This window comes from Epinephelus lanceolatus, chromosome 5 (assembly GCF_041903045.1).
Source record: "Epinephelus lanceolatus isolate andai-2023 chromosome 5, ASM4190304v1, whole genome shotgun sequence".
Taxonomy (NCBI): Eukaryota; Metazoa; Chordata; class Actinopteri; order Perciformes; family Serranidae; genus Epinephelus; species Epinephelus lanceolatus.
Window position 1 is genome coordinate 5,445,328 of NC_135738.1, and position 16,829 is coordinate 5,462,156.

Here is a 16,829-nt window from a genome sequence, read left to right on the forward strand (position 1 = left end):
ATGTCACTCAGAGCTAAGTCCCACAACGACCTGCAGACGGCTGGGAGGGCCTCGCTAGATGACGGCCTGTACAAGTCTTTCTCCATGAGCAGCAGTAACGTCAACAGAAACAGCCGGTCCGGGAACGGGACAGTGGAGGAGGTCAAAGGTCTCTCCAGACCGACCAGGAGGCCTGTACGGGTGGTGCGACCGGTCAGTGCCGTCAGCTCCAACGGCTCCTTCCTCCAGATCAACCACCTGCAGGGAGAGCTGGTCAGAAAGAGGAAGGTAAGAAGGGAGAGGAGGAGGAGGAGAGGAGGTGTGTTGGATCAGTCCTCAGAGAGTCTGTTAACTTTACTACTGTACTGTCATCGTCATTTTAGAGACGAACTGTTCAAATACTTGAATTAAACTCTAAGTTGTAGGAATGTTACAGGCAGATAAAAGTGATCTCACAGGAATATTCAACACCACAGACACAAGTAACACTCTCTAACAACTTCAAGGAGAAAACTGCTTGGACAACATAACTTCTAACTTCTAATTACAGCTGGTTGCTTTAAAAAGTGACATGCGAATAGAAGTGTGCAGCATGTTTACCTGTGTGATGTTAGGGTTGGATGGAAAGGTTTGAAGCCAAGTTTGTCTGATTTTAATGTGCACAAAAATCATGACATTGATAAACTAGAATCACCACCTCCTGGTTTATGGCTCCGCCCACCAGTCCAGCGTCTCTGACAGTCTCCATCCATGTCAGTGAAAACATGGATGCTTCACACACAGAAGATCTATACAATCAGCACAGTGTCAAGATTAGAGTCACCAATTCAGTATCTGACCAAATGTCTCCCCTTCTGTTCCTGAGATATGACGTTAAAACATGATGATGTCACAGTCAAGCTGACCTTTGACCTTCTGACCTTCATCATTTTATCCTGTTAGACATTTGTGTCAAGTTTTGTCATAAAAACATGTTTTGTGAGGTCAGTGACCTTTGACCTTAAAGGTCAAATCTCAAATGTAAACTACATCTGCTGATGAAGACCATGCAGAATAATCAAAAGCTCTTGAACAGTTACTAAATGGACCTTACAGTGAAATTTTCTTTCTCAACTACCTAAATTTATTTAACTGCAATTTCCAAAGTCAAAAATGAAACAGAGAAATTTTTCGCTTTAACTTATGAAGTGAATTATATTAATTATTATAAGTTGACTGCACAGTATAATGTCTGTGAGATAATGACACCTTCAGTGTTTAGATAGGTTCCCTATAATCAGGCCCAAACAGACTCTATGATTTTTTTTTAACTGTTTTCAGCAGCAATCCAAAATGAAAATCTGCAGAATGTTTTTCTGTTACTCATAATGTGATCGACAATATTCATTTATAATATATAATTTTGATAACAATATTTTTTGAACAAAATTATGGAAGCGTATTGCATTCACTTGACAAATAAAAAAAAATCTGTTTTATTGAGTAATTTTTTCTGTTTTTCGGAGTAATTGTTTTATTTTTCTGTTTTTCTGTGTAATTTTTTCTGTTTTTCTGAGTTAAGAGAGCAATAGAACAGCAGACGCTTTCATTCCTTTCTTGAGAGCTCGATACAATGGAAGCAAACATGACCCGCTTGTTTAGTTTAATCCAGTTTTACTTTGTTTTGGGTTTGAGACGCTGAGAGATACTCTTGTCTTTAAGTCGTATAGATGGTGTTATCATTAGTTTGTCGACTTTACGCAGGCACCGGTCACTTGCAGGTGCCAGGTGGGAGCTTCACGCGAGATTTTGAAGTATCTCGTCTCCTCGTTCAGGAATTTTTTTTTCTTTTCAGAAAAAAAAAAAAACAGAAAAAAATACCCCGAACAACAGAAAATATTACACCAAAAAAAAAAACAGAAAAATAAATGAATTACTCCGAAAAACAGAAAAAATACTCAGAAAAACAGGGCTTTTTTATTTGTCAAGTGAATGCAATACGCTTCTGTACAAAATAACCTCACACAACACATTAAAACCTAAAATCACCTCAAGCAGGGGAAAAGAACTACTGAGTAGATTTTAGTAGAAATTTTGATTCAGAAATTTGATTCAATCCTGAATCCTTACAAAAAAATTTAAATATTAGTAGGAAAAGTCAGTTAACAAACTGTGAGACACATGGGCGTTAAAATGGAGGGTTCAATATGCAGCACACACAAACATTAATCCATTAACAATCTGTAAACAGGAAATCAGATTTTTGACATTTGACGACACAACTGACTTTGATTTTAATGCTGACTGAATACAACACACGACTGTCACACACATGCACGAGGAGGTGGAGGAGACAGTGACGACATTCTGAGTTTTACAAGCAGCAGCTATATTCCTAAAATCTGCAGGCACAGATTCTGTATGGGCCTGCTGCCTGTAAGTCTCACTTTCACTGTGCAATTCTGTCTGTTAATGGGTACGAGAAGGCTCGATATGTGGCACAAAGGGAAGTGCATCGACCCCTGTGCCACCAAAACAGGAAGAGAATAGTGCTTTTGTTTTTTATTGGTAGCTATCAGCAGCTACCCCCAGTTACTAAAAAGGATCAGTGGAAGTTTTCTACAGTTACTACGCCAACAAGTGTGAACAGCCAGTGGAGGGACAACCAAGGTAACTGTAACTGTGGTAGCTGGTGATTTATTGCATATGGTGAATTATGGGATGAAGGGTTGAGGGTCGAAAGGATGAAGGGATGAGGGATGAAGGGTTGAGGGATGAAGGGTTAAGGGTCAAGTGGATGAGGGATGAGGGGTTGAGGGTCGAAAGGATTAAGGGATGAGAGATGAAGGGTTGAGGGTTGAAAGGATTAAGGGATGAAGGGATGAGGGATGAGGGATGAAGGGTTGAGGGTCAAAAGGATGAGGGATGAGGGATGGAGGGATGGGGGTTAGGGATGAAGGGTTGAGGGTCGAAAGGATGAAGGGATGTGGGATGAAGGGATGAGGGATGAAGGGTTGAGGGTCGAGTGGATGAGGGATGAGGGGTTGTGGGTCGAAAGGATTAAGGGATGAGGTATGAAGGGTTGAGGGATGAGGGATGAAGGGTTGAGGGTCAAAAGGATGAGGGATGAGGGATGGAGGGATGAAGGGTTGAGGGTCGAGTGGATGAGGGATGAGGCGTTGAGGGTCGAAAGGATTAAGGGATGAGGTATGAAGGGTTGAGGGATGAGGGATGAAGGGTTGAGGGTCAAAAGGATGAAGGATTGAGGGATGAGGGATGAAGGGTTGAGGGTCGAAAGGATGAGGGATGAGGGATGGAGGAATGAGGGGTTTAGGGATGAAGGGTTGAGGGTCGAAAGGATGAAGGGTTGAGGGTCGAAAGGATGAAGGGATGAGGGATGAAGGGTTGAGGGATGAGGAATGAAGGGTTGAGGGTCGAAAGGATGAAGGGATGTGGGATGAAGGGATGAGGGATGAAGGGTTGAGGGTCGAATGGATGAGGGATGAGGGATCAGGGGTTGAGGGATGTTGGATGAAGGGATGAAGGATGAAGGGTTGAGGGTCATGTGGATGAGAAATGAGGGGTTGAGGGTCGAAAGGATGAAGGGATGAGGGATGAAGGGTTGAGGGTCGAAAGGATGAGGGATGAGGGATGGGGGGATGAGGGGTTTAGGGATGAAGGGCTGAGGGTCGAAAGGATGAAGGGATGAGGGATGAAGGGTTGAGGGATGAAGGGTCGAGGGTCGAGTGGATGAGGGATGAGGGGTTGAGGGTCGAAAGGATGAAGGGATGAGGGATCAGGGGTTGAGGGATGAGGGCTGGACGGATGAGGGGTTTAGGGATGAAGGGTTGAAGGTCGAGTGGATGAGGGATGAAGGGATGAAAGGTTGAGGGTTGAAAGGATGAGGGATGAGGGATGGAGGGATGAGGGGTTGAGGGATGATAGATGAAGGGATGAGGGATGAAGGGTAGCAGGCAAGCACAGTGATGAACGTGTTGAGTCAAAGGCAGGAACACAGGAGGGATCCCGGGAGTGAGACTGAGTGGGAGAGTTGTCTCTTCATGAGCTCGGTTTCGGATAAAGCCCCAACTGGTTCCTGTATGCAGAAAGGAGCAGAGAAAAAGATGTAAGAGGCAAGATGGGATTGGGTGGGTGGGATGTGAGAAATGTGTCGAAGGGAAAGAGAATGCATCAGGTGTGCTTAAATACTGTTGTGTTCAAGGCGTGGTCTTTGTTCCCGAACCTAGTTATAAAACTACATAAATCCCAAAATGATAAACGTGATAGTGAGGGTGGATGTTAAGAATAAAAATGTTTAATTTGCTTTGGTAAGTGTGAAAAATGTCAATTGATGGTTGAAATGAGGAATTTCCTCCATCAGTTAGTGTGAATGTAAACTGTCCTCAGGAATGTGAAGATCTGAGAAAAGAAAACAAGTACTTATCCAACGAGATCCACATGGAGCGGATCGTGATGCGCACAGAGAACGAGCTGACCATGAGGAACCTCAGGAACCTGAACCAGGAGCTGCAGGCGCAAGTCAAAGAGGTACACACACTGGACATGGTTTTAAAACACTGTGTCAAACAAGAGATGAGAAATAAAGGCATGAATCTCCTGAGCACTGAGAAAGAGACGTGTTCTCATCCCTCAGCGTCTCACAGGGATGCAGAGGGCGCTTTTCAGTGTTTCTTTGTGACGCACAGTTGAAACACATTGTAACACCTGTTTAATGCTGTAAAATGGTCCCAGTTAAGCTCAGGTCTGACGTGAACTCACTAAAACACATTATGTACACAAACTTATGTTATGTGTATATTACTATTTTATTTCTATGTATTACTTGTTTTTATATTTGAGCCCGGTCCCTGAGTGAACCTGAATTTTGTTGCATGTTTGCACAATGACAGTAAAGAAATCTGGATCTGATAGTTTGTTTGACCCATCCACCTGCGCCTCCTCCCACCCTACATGGACTTTCTTGCTCTTTTTACTATGTCAGTTCCTCCCAGCGTCAAGTACTGCCACGGATGGGTTTACATGAGAGTTAGCTGAAAGCTCTGAGCAAATCATACAAGCGAGTCAAACTCAAAAACACTGGGTCCTACATTCCCCATAATGCAACTAATAGCTTCTTTATGATGCCTGCTAACACATGAATCTGTTATAAAGATGTTGCACTGCTTTCACAGGCTGACTGATAAACTGATTTGGTGTAAAAATAGATGGAATGTCCCTTTAATATGAGAAGACGGCAGCATCTGATTTATATCAAAACATTTTCTGATTGTATTTAGTCTCATATGATGGGAGTGATTTTACACAAATGTATTAAGTAGTTTCAAGTAGTACCATTAACCTCCGTTCATTCATGCCACATAGTCGCTGACTGTGTTCAGAGTCGTGTTACAGTAGAAACAAAGGCCATCCTCGACAGTTTGACCCCGTCGCCACACTTAACACTGGCCTCTCTCTGTGACCCCCGTCAGCTGAAGCAGAGGGTGTATCAGAGCCAGCAGAGGGCCACGCTGTGCTCACGAGCTGCAGATGAGGCGGAGGAGTCCAGGGGGGAGGCGGAGAAGAGCCTGGCCCTGGCTGAGGCTCGGGCCCTCGGCTGTCAGCGGGACAAAGAGGCAGCGCAGGCCGACAGGAGCCGCCTGAGTGAAGAACTGCAGCAGCTTAAAAAAGAGGTTCACAGTTTGACCCAGATATCGTCAGCTGATCTGCACACTCACCTTTAAACAACCTGTCTGCATCAGAGCAGAGATCATTAGAGGCAGTAATTAGTGTAACTGTAGTACAGCAGGTAACGTATACGCTGCTCCGTCAGTGGCTGTAGAGGAGCAGGAGTTGTGGAATGAAGAAATACGAAACAACACTGAAAATAAAAGTCTGAAAATCACAAATGATAATATTAATAAAAAATGTCATGCAAAAGTTTTCTTGATTCTTAGAATAAAAGAATAGTTTCTTCTTAAATGCAATTTTAATCAAGTGTATGACAAATACCTGTTAAAACAAACTACATTATATCTGAAACACTGAATACTAAATGTGTATTATTACGTCCCAAGAAATACATTGCTTCCTGCTGTTTGAATGTTTTTTAAAAAATACAGTGCCCAGCTCACTCAGGTCTTTACCTATTCTAAAAATAAAACGATGTCTTTGTGATCCTTTTTTAAAAAGATTTATGTCTTCAGTTGGAACAAATTATCTTGAATGCCACGCACAGATGTGAGAAATGTTGGTAATCACTGAGAGACAGACTAAAGCCTGATTCATGGTTGGGTGCTCGACATGTTTGAAGGGTGTCATTCAACAAAAATCAAAGAGCAGCACAGCTTTTTTAATGTATGCTCTGAAAAGGTTTCAGTCATCTCCATGTGAACCAGTCCTCTTGCGTTATTCTTCAGTCTGTTTCTGTCATGTTCAGTGAATAGTAATCTGCACAGACGGATGTTTAAATCACATCAATATCCCTCTGTACGTGTTTATCTTGCTAACCTTATATTCATCGATTGACCAGCTCCCTGTCTCTCTGTGAGCGGCAGATTCCCCTCACTCACTGCAGTGGACTGTGAAGTAAAATCAATGAATCAATAAATACAAATACTGTTGGTTTCTTACCATGGAGCTGACATGGAAACTATTTTGGTTCAGTAATGTCTGCTGTCAGTCAGCCTGGCGACAGCAGTTTGACTGGTCCCTGTCCTCTCAGCTCTGCAGGAGCTGCTGCTGACAGACGGCTGCTTCGATAGTGTCTCCATGGTGAGGGTAATAATGCTACCGATCACACAGACAACAAAATATGACTTTGTCTGCTACATCACCAAAGTCCGCAGACGTGACACTTTGTTTTTTGTCGAAAATAGGTCATTTATGTGTAGTGACACTCATCAACAGTGTTATGAGCCCAACTATAGATAAGGCTTTCGGCATAATGCTTTATTGTTGTTGTTGTTTTTTTTCACCAGGCTAAAAAACTGTGGCTGCCCAAGGGTAGGGACAGAGTGAGCTTTTGAGCTGCTGGTTGCAGCTAAGACACACATTTCAGTTGTGGAAACGCTCATCATAATAAGTTTTGGGAGACTGTTCAGAATCAAGAAGTGTAACAGCCGACAGCTTTAGGTCAGAGGTCAGATGAGACCTGAGGGTTAAAAGGTCTTCAGTGTAACACGGGGCCACCTCACTGAATTTCAGAAAAAAAACAAATAAACATGCTTTTAAAATAATTTTTCCGCCACCCTTGAAGCCAGTTAAATAACAGGACATGGTAATATGGTGAGAAAGCCATGACTGTCTGCAGATCATGGGGTGAGAGGGAACACATAACAAATAAATCATCATTATTTCCCTGATTATGCACTGGTGAGCGGAGCAATAACCCTTAGATGGCATCTCTTTAACTAGATTAATGTGGAATGTTTTTTAGCTCAGTTTTGTGATGGGGTTCCCTTCTCTGTTACCAGCATCAATATCCCCTCAATCACTCGGGGCAAGAACAGGATGTAACATTATCAGTGTACTGAGTCAACTCAGTTATGACCCGTGACATTAATTTGGTATCTGCTCTTTCCTTCTGTAGCACACTGATCTGCAGCTTTTACTGGCACAAACAGAAAAGAATTACTTTGAAACCAAGCTGAAGCTGGACCGAGTGTCTGGGGAGAAACAGGCCCTGCTGCAGGAGAACAGGAGCCTGGAGGAGGACAGAGACAACCTCCGACACAAGCTGAGACAGATCACCGAGGAAAATGTCCAAATTAAACAGAGGTGGGTTGATTTAACGGGCACCTGGCTGTGTACATAAAATACACTTAAAATACACATCTGGGGACTTTTTATGCCACTATCTCGGCAGAAAACGCAGCAATGTCTGTAAAAAACAACTGCTTTTCTTGACACTATCCCTCGCTGACAAGTTTATACAAAACACATACATTTGTAGCCTAAAAAGCTGCTAAAAAACACAGATGGGTCGCTACAAAACACCCAAGTTTGGAGCCTAAAAGCCACTAAAAAAACACAGTAATGAGTCGCTACAAAACACCCACATAGGGAGCCTAAGAAGTTGCGGAACAACAAAGGCAGGTTGCTACAAAACACCCGTGTTTGGAGCCCACACACATTTGTAGCCTAAAAAGCCACTGGAAAACACAGACAAGTTGCTATAAGACATCCATGTTTGGAGCCTTAAAAGCCACTAAAAAACAGACAAATCGCTACAAAACACCCACGTTTGGAACCTAAATAGCGGCTGAATAAAGACAGACAGGTTGCTACAAAACACCCACATTTCCAGCCTTAAACGCCACTGAAAAACAGATAAATCACTACAGAACACCCACGTTTGGAAACCAAAAAGCTGCTGAAAAACACAGACAGGTTGCTACTAAACACCCACGTTTGGAACCTAAATAGCGGCTGAATAAAGACAGACAGGTTGCTACTAAACACCCACATTTGCAGCCTTAAAAGCCACTGAAACACAGATGGGTCGCCACGAAACAACGCACATGGAGCATAAAAAAATCAACAAAAACACAACCAGTTTTGTTGTTTGTTGGTCTCTAACAGTGGTCTGCAGCTTTGCAGGCCACTAAACAAAACAAAGAGAAAACATTTTGTATTTTAGCAAAGACTAAAAATGTTTTTGATATGTTGTTTAAAATGAACAGTCAGTCACATTATTGGTCAGAAAAGGTCTTTGAGGTTGTTCATGTTAAACAGTAGACAGACATTACACTGTTCACTGTTAAAGCTGCATTAATTAATATTTAGTAAAGAAGGAGGGATACAAAATGTACTTGCTGCCAGATTCACAGCCAAATCAAAACTTCAGCTTATGATGTTGTCATGGTTAACTTACTAGTTTGTAAACAGTTGCCAAATTACACATCCAGAGGACACAAAACAACATTACCACTCATTTGGAGTCATGTCTCACCTGTGAAAGAAAGAGACAACTGTGTTTTATCTGCACAACAAAGATAAAAAAAATATCCTTACAGAGACAACACTTCACAAGATCAGTTTGTTCTATATAAGGAAAACTAAATAAGACCGAGGACAGAGCCCTGGTTTACACCAAATTTCAACTGAGCATGTGAGACTCTAAACTCTGAAAAAGAAAATGAAAAGGCGTACCAGTCAAGATCCACTAGTGTTAAAGTCTACACATTACAATTTAAACTAATAAACCATTATTAGTAATATGTAATATGTAAACTATCATTGACAGTTGTGTGAAATCAGGCTGTTGCATTACAGCAGTACTTGGATGAATGATTCAGCTGCAGCTGCGTTAATTTGAAAATCATTTAAAACTCCTAAAAATGCTGAGAATAAACAGAATGTATGACCAGTAGTGATGAATACTTCCTTAAGAAGGAAAGTTAGAACGATGGGGTCAGAGGAGGGATGTTTAAAGTTCACAGTGTCACCCAGGTTTAAAAACAGGAAGAGCTAAGCAGTGAGGTTAAATGTCAAACCTGACTGTGGCCCCTTATCAACAAAGATTATGGTGGGAACATACTCCGCCTACAGGAAGCAATAAATCAAGACTCAACTACTATTGTATGGAACTGAACAGAGAATCACCACAAGAAGAAGTCATTAACGAGAGGAGGAGAGTCCAGCATCATGGTACTCTGAGTGATTTCTTATGTTTTTAAGTCTTTTAGATAATTTAATTTAAATACATTTTGTTGTGGTATTTTGGGGCCGCCCTGTGCTGCATCATTCATTAACTGTTTTAGTACTTCTGTCACATTTTTCAGTCGGAGAGGGCGTATTGTCTCCTGCATAAACTGTAACCTTAGAAGAATATTAGGTGAGAAGATTTGCTGCAGTTTGAGTTTGACCGCAGTTCACGAGCAGTGTGTCAGAGACTTCTTGGCACTCATTGGTTGTTTTCGGTCAGACGTGGTGAACAAAATACATTTCTGCTTGAATGATGAAGGTCAGTTTCACAGCTGCTGTAACATTTATGACCTTTCACATTTCAGCTCTTTGAGCATAATTAAAGCCACTGGTTTATGAGATCAGCTGAGATATTAAATTATCATGTTGCTTCAGTGCTACATACTGTACGTATACTGTATATGAAAGCAGAGGAACAATCAGAGCTTGACTGGAGGACGCAGGAGCTGAGAGAAAGGCAGAGGAGCTGAGGGGAGTGAAGAATAAGAATTAACAGGAGGCGGCAGAGGAGGAGAAAACAGTAGAAACTGTTCTTTTTAATTATCTTTTATAGAGATTAATGAAAAAGCTGTTTGATACTAGGACAAGTTACACAAGATCTAAGGTGGAATTAAACATTACCTTAAAGTAATAACCCATTAAATCACATTTCTTCACGTTCAGAGTCAGTGGAGTCGGGCGGTTCTTTAAAGGGAAACTGGGGGGACGATCCTGAATCCAGATGTGCTTAGTTAGTTTAGATTTATCCAAACACACTGTGTTAGTGGGTGGCACAGGTACACCAAAGACATTTCCATCTTTAATCGCTTGTTGCTTTGATTTAATATTTTGCCTGTTTTTGTATCAGTGTGAAAGTTAGATGATGGATTTTTATTTTTCAGGTAAGCAAATGTAGTCATGACTCACACAGCGTTTTGACAACACAAAACGTGTTTGCACTTAAGTTTGTTGGAAATGAAAAGGTATAAGTACGGTTAAACCCAAATATATTGATAAAAATAAAAGTGAATTTGTCGAACTATGTAGAAAATAGAATCAAAGAAAATTCTTTGTAGTGCAGCGATAAAAAAAGATATTTTAGGATGTAATTTCAGTCTTTTGTTCACAGTGAGATGAATTCGAGGCGCAGAGCGATGACGTCAGAGGAGGAGAGCAAAAAGGCCAACCAGGCCCAGCGGGAGGCCGAGGCCGAGAGGCGCTTGGCTGAGAAGGAGAGGCAGGAGAGGACGGCCGAGTGCCTGAGCTGGAGGGAGAGGCACCAGGAGTTAGCCGACAGATTCAGAGCTCAGGAGGACCTGAAGGCTCTGAGGCAGAACAAGGCAGTAAGAAAACATCCATGACACCCATTCCTGTTTATCACACCTCACTACCACTGATAGGGGAAACTAAATAGGACCTAGGATAAAGCCCTGGGGTACACAAAACTTCAGCTGAGCATGTGAGATGTTAAACAGTTTGCTGTAGCAAATCTACTTGGAAAAAAGGCAGAACAGTCAAGAGCTACTTAGAACTACTCACAATGTTAAAGTTATACAAATAAACAATAATTCCATTTAATTTATATACTCAGCACCTTTTCTATAGTATGGCAAAGAACTTTACAACAAACACAAAAATGCACCAGGAGTTAGCCGGTTCAGAGCACAGGAGGACCTGATGGCTCTCAGGCAGAACGAACCAGTAAGAAAACATCCAGGACAGCCATTCCTGTTCATCACACCTCACTACCACCATCATCATCATCATCATCATCATACACGAGTGTTCTCTAAAGGAAACAGTAAAGTTGTCGTTCATGGGGTTCTCTCTGTTGAAGTGATTTGAATTGTGCTCCAATTCACACCAAAGTTAACATGACTTCAGGGCTTCACTGTCATTACAACAGTGTTGCAGTGTGATGGACACGTCAGCTCACAGCAGATCTGTTTGCAAAGACTAATACTCAATAAGGGTGACTGACATACAGGAAGAATGAATTACAAGTGTGTTCTGTGCAAACGGACATTTCTTCTCCACTTCTTATATTCTTAAAACCCAATTAACCTAAGTATCTGTTCATTACATTTCAGATGTGTCCTTAACTGTTTGTTTTTTCCAACAGTGTCAGGCCAACATCAAGAGTTATTTCCTCTGCATGACAGAAAGTGATCAGAGGGTTAAAATTCTCAAAAATCAAGACGGCACCCCAAGAAATTTTACGGTGAGACGACTCTAGAGCAGCAAAAAATTACATGAAAGAAGAGTTAAGAAAAAGAAAGAAAAGTGAACATTTCTTATGTCATGTGATTTTGTTCAGGAAGGAGACCCTGTGTATATCTCCACCTCTGAGTCCAGCCCTGAAGAGCCTGAGAGGAGTTCATCCAGGTAACACTGTGGCCACCAGAGGGCTCTAAACACAGTCACCATCACTCACCATGTTCCCAGGTGTACTCCCAGAATGTCAATGAACACTTTGGCACTATTATCCAAAGAGTTCTATATTTCTGATAAGCTGAAACAATGGCCTTCACATTATTTAAAAGGTGATTTTCAACTGACCATGGCAAAATTTTAGGTCTTGTATTAATTCTGTTTTATTCTGTTTTGATCAGATTAAAGTCACTAGTAGTAGGGAGAGTGTTTCTGCCCCGGGCGAAGGAGTTCAAGTATCTCAAGGTCATGTTCCCAAGTGAGGGTAAAATGGAGCGTGGGATGGATCTGCAGTCGGTCGCGGTTCAGAGGGAGCTGAGCCGGAATGCAAAACATTTGGTTTACAGGTCCATCTATGTCCCAGCCCTCACTTTTGGTCATGAGCTCTGGGTAGTGACAAAAAAATGAGGTCGTGGATAAAAGCGGACATATTGAGTTTCTTCTGTAGGGTGAGGGGCTCAGATATATGGAGGGAGCTCGGAGTAGAGCCACTGCTCTCTCGCATCAGAGGGGATCAGTTAAGGTGGTTTAATGTCTGATCAGGATCCTCCTGGGCACCTCCAGTTTGACATTTTCCGGTCACATCCAACCGGTTGGAGGCCCCGGGGCAGACCCAGAACACATTGAAGGGATTACAGATCTCATCTGGTCTGGGAACACCTCGGGGTCCTCCAGGAGGAGCTGGAGAGTGTTGCTTGGGAGAGGGACGTATGGAGCACTTGGCTCAGCCTGCGACCTAGCCCCAGATTGGCGGTTGAACATGGTTGGAGGCAGAAAACCAGTGAAAACCTGGTGCTCAACTGCCTTTACTTGATACTCAATACTAGAAAACACTTCATGTTCAGTGTCGGTGTCCAGGGTGATTCTTCAGTGGAAAATGGGGGGAAATATCTAAATCCAGAAGTGCTGAGTTAGTATAAATTTATCCAAACACACAATGTTAGAAATTTCCATCTTTAATAGCTCATTGCTTTGATTATCTGGCTGATATTCTGCTTGTTTTTGAATCTGCCTGAAAGGCAAGCGACTGTAGTCATGATGCTTTGAAAACACAAAATGAGTTTGCACTGATACTTGTTGGAAATGAAACGGAGTATATTACAGTCAGGGCCTAAATATATCAGCAAAACTAAATTCTAAAAAGAGGGGGTGACACTGAAAATCTGAAAGAGATCTGTTGTGTTTTAAATGTACAATAACACTGATATTAACAACTCTTTTCTCAGGACCATGTTCAGAGTCTCTGCCCCACACACGGGGAGGGATCAGGGCCCGAGTCACTTTGATGAGCTGCCCGCCTTCGGAGGAGAGCGACCTGACTCTGCCCCTCCACGCAGAAGCAGGAAGGTGGTGGAATACTTCTGGATCCCTACAGACCAGGAGTAGTCCACAGCTGCTGTTTTGTGATAGCAGAGAATGGTGAAACCGGCCCTGCTTCATCGTCACAGCAGGCAGAGGAGGGAGATGACTGTTGTCGAGAAGTTGAGATACCTGAACCTCCAGGCTGTGGTCCACCATCCAAACATACGGCCTGAATCAACTCCAGAGTTACACATTAGGACGTCTTCTCAGGTTTAATACTGGGCTGAGAGCAAGTACTCAGTTTCTATTTGGAGTCCAAAACATATTTTACTATTGTCCACATCACAAGTTTCTCTGTATGTATTGTCTAAAAGCTTACAGCTCCAGTGTGTAGGATTCAGAGGGATATACTGGCACAAGTCTGTTATAACCTGGAAATAAGAACCGTTGTTTCCATTACCTCAGAATGAGCTGTTTATATCTACAAAGGGAGCAGGTCCTTGTCTATGGAACTCACCATGTTGCACCACTGTTTCTACAGTAGCCCAGAACGGACAAACCAAACACTGGCTCTAAATAGGGACTTTCAAGTTTTCACATTGGCCACCGTAGTTCGCCTCTCCTCAGCCTTTTTTTATGAAGGGAAACTGCTTTATTCAGTGTTTAGGCCCCTGTGAAGATAAAATTTATTCTCAAAGCATCTCAGACCTTAAAAGGGCTCCATGGTGAAATACTGTTAGGAGCAGAGAGGAAGACTTTTAAGAGGCTTAAGAGTTTCTGAAGCTGAGTATAAATGGTGCAAACGCAGAGGTCAGAGAGATAGTCTCCCAATGTGGAATGAGAGTGAAATGTTGAACAGTTCAGATCAGATCCTGCAGGGAAGTTTGCAGTCGATCTTATTAGGGATATGTACTCATTTCCCGCCTGACACTGTAACACCAGAAATTAATGTGATCACAACACGAAGATATTTGGAAATCTGGAAAAATGAAACAATGATGAGCTGAGTCTGTCTCAACCCTCCACCAGCAGCGATAAAACAATGACAAAACTTCCACAATCTGTTCATCTCATTTCCACTGGGGGTCCACATCTTGCAGGCTCACAAGATCATGACAACCAATTACATCTGTTAAAAGAACAGGGTCGACCACACCTCCTCACTGAGGTCAAAGTTTCTGTCTTGTCCTCGCTCAGAGAACTTTCCTTTAAAGCTCCTGAACTAAGACTCCTTACTGAAAGATTTAAGGCGAAGTTAGGAGCTCTCTGAGTGTGTTCTCAGAATGTTTGAATACAGCCCCTAGACGGTTTATTTTGGAGAAGAGACCTCTGTGGATAATTTATCTCCCTGTAAAAACCTGTACAATGAACACTAATCAGGAGATGTTTCAGCTGCAGTCCTTACAGCCAGATGCGGCTAAATCCCCCTAAATCTGACACACTGTTTCTTTAAAAATGTGCGGTGAAGAAGAGAAGGTAAATTAGATTCAAGCCCTAAAAAAAACAAAATGTTACCTCAAATTTCTTCAGATCTTCGACAGACAGCCGACACTGTAGGGGTGTGTGAGCTCACACATAATCAGGGTGAGAGTCTGATCGTGGTCATCTCAGACGTGAAGGTGTGTTACAGAGTGAGACATTTTTGTAAAGTCAAACTGTAAATAAAAGTGAAAAGTAGCTTTGGTGCTCATGTACTGGACTTTATTGACATTAAAGCAATAGAGGTGCACAATAATTTTGAATACCTTACAATATGATCCAAATCCATTGCCTTATACATAAACATGGCTTGTCAGCACAGTTCTCAGGTAAAAGTCGATGTTTCTTATTTAGCGGTTAGACTTCTTTTAGCGAGGAGGAGGAGGAGGAGGAGGGGGGTCGATTACTTCCTATCTTAACTACGGACTTTGCCAATTTAAGAAAGAAACATTTAAAAAATCCACTGGTTTCACTCTCCATGTCGAGTGCTCAAAATAAACGGGCCACGTTCAAACTGGTGCTCTGAATTCTGGTCGAGACGAAACTCTGAGAGCCCACAGGGACGTTTTCTCGGGGAGGACGCTGAGCTGTCGAATTAATAAAAACGAGCTTCTCTTCCGTTCTTAAACATTAATACTTGTAAACCATGTGAAGCGTCGTAGGAAAAGTTGGCTTCGATAAATTTTATTGTGCAATCAGGACTAAATCAAATACTTAGGCGTCTGTTGAGCTACAGGTTCTTCTTCTTAGATTTCATCATCTCAGCACAAAAAAAACAAAAGCCCATCTAACTAAGAGGTAGAAACACAGGCAACTTTGAAACGTTACGGCGGCACACCAATGATTACAACTTCTTAAAATATTGTAACATTTGGAGGATCATGAGTTTTGCAACCACTCATGGAATAAAAGACGAGAAAGAGGGACAGATGACGGGGGGGGGGGGGGGGACTCCTGACGGGAGAGAAACAATCTCAAAAAAAGGAAGATGCTCATCATCAGCGACTACGAAGAGCACTTTTATTCAAAAAAAAAAAAAAGAAAAAAGAAAAAAGCGGAGAACAGTTTTTAGTAAGCGTAGGTCGACTAAACACACCTTAATTCATTTTAAATGCTTTGCCAGTTTATGCTTCACTCCCACTTCCTCTCCTTGTTCATCACACTTCCTGAAACAAAGGCTGAACGTCACAAATATCACTGCAGCCTGTCTGCTGATCTTAGGTCCCCTCTGCTGTTTGTTAAGGATCACATGAGGGTGATGGAGACACAATCCAGGCTGGGCCCTTCCAGAAGATCTTGAAGCATCTCACTGACAACACTTTCTGTTAATGGTCTGTTAACCAGTGACCATAAACCACTAGTTTGACTTATTTAGAGGGAAGTTCTACGCATTCTTAAATAAAGCGGCTTCCTACTGGGGAAAATTCAAATCAGTAAAAATCGAGTGGAAATGAAAAACATGCAATAAAGTGATTAAAAAAAAAAAAAAAAAAAAAAAGTTACGAACTGAACAGAGTCTGAGCGACGAGACATGGTTGAGCCACTGCAGACTGCAGAATTCATGTAAGCTGATCAGGACACAGATCCGAAAATCAAACATCCATCAGGCAACAGGTCAAATGATGCTCCCTGGCCCGTCGTCACGGAGCGGGTGGTGACACGCGAGGCTCTACAAGCTTTCGGTTTATATTTGCGAGGCAGAAGCAGCTAAGTGCCACGTGGTAGTGGTTAAATCAAGAATGGAGTTAAATAAAGGAAAGGCGAGTGTACTAATGAGAGAAGGTCGATCTTCTACACCGTGATGCTTCTTCTTGGTTTCTCAGTCTGCTTCGTCCTCTGACTCCTCTTCCTCCGCTGTCTCCAGCCAGGTGAGCCACTGGTTGACCTGACGGAGGGAAAACAAAGCAGAAATTCGTGTTAACTCCAAGATGTAACACGAGGATTGTGAATAACGAAGGACATCCACTCACAGGAAT

At 42.3% G+C, this 16,829-nt stretch overlaps 2 protein-coding genes across 2 annotated transcripts in view; one reads left to right on the forward strand and one right to left on the reverse strand.

Moving 5' to 3' along the window:
• LOC144463435 (uncharacterized) lies at positions 1–16,351 on the forward strand. The gene is made up of 8 exons (XM_078167629.1): positions 1–267; positions 4,366–4,506; positions 5,448–5,648; positions 7,547–7,734; positions 10,772–10,985; positions 11,765–11,863; positions 11,960–12,027; positions 13,299–16,351. The coding sequence occupies exons 1-8, from the start codon at positions 1–3 to the stop codon at positions 13,456–13,458; spliced, it is 1,338 nt and encodes a 445-aa protein (XP_078023755.1). The 3' UTR covers positions 13,459–16,351.
• Positions 15,054–16,829, reverse strand: part of eif4g2b (eukaryotic translation initiation factor 4, gamma 2b) — a 24,296-nt gene continuing 22,520 nt past the window's right edge. Inside the window, exon 21 of the mRNA XM_078167628.1 lies at positions 15,054–16,738. Coding sequence (XP_078023754.1) covers positions 16,673–16,738 — 66 coding nt within the window. The 3' untranslated portion in view covers positions 15,054–16,672. The remainder of the gene's footprint in view (positions 16,739–16,829) is intronic.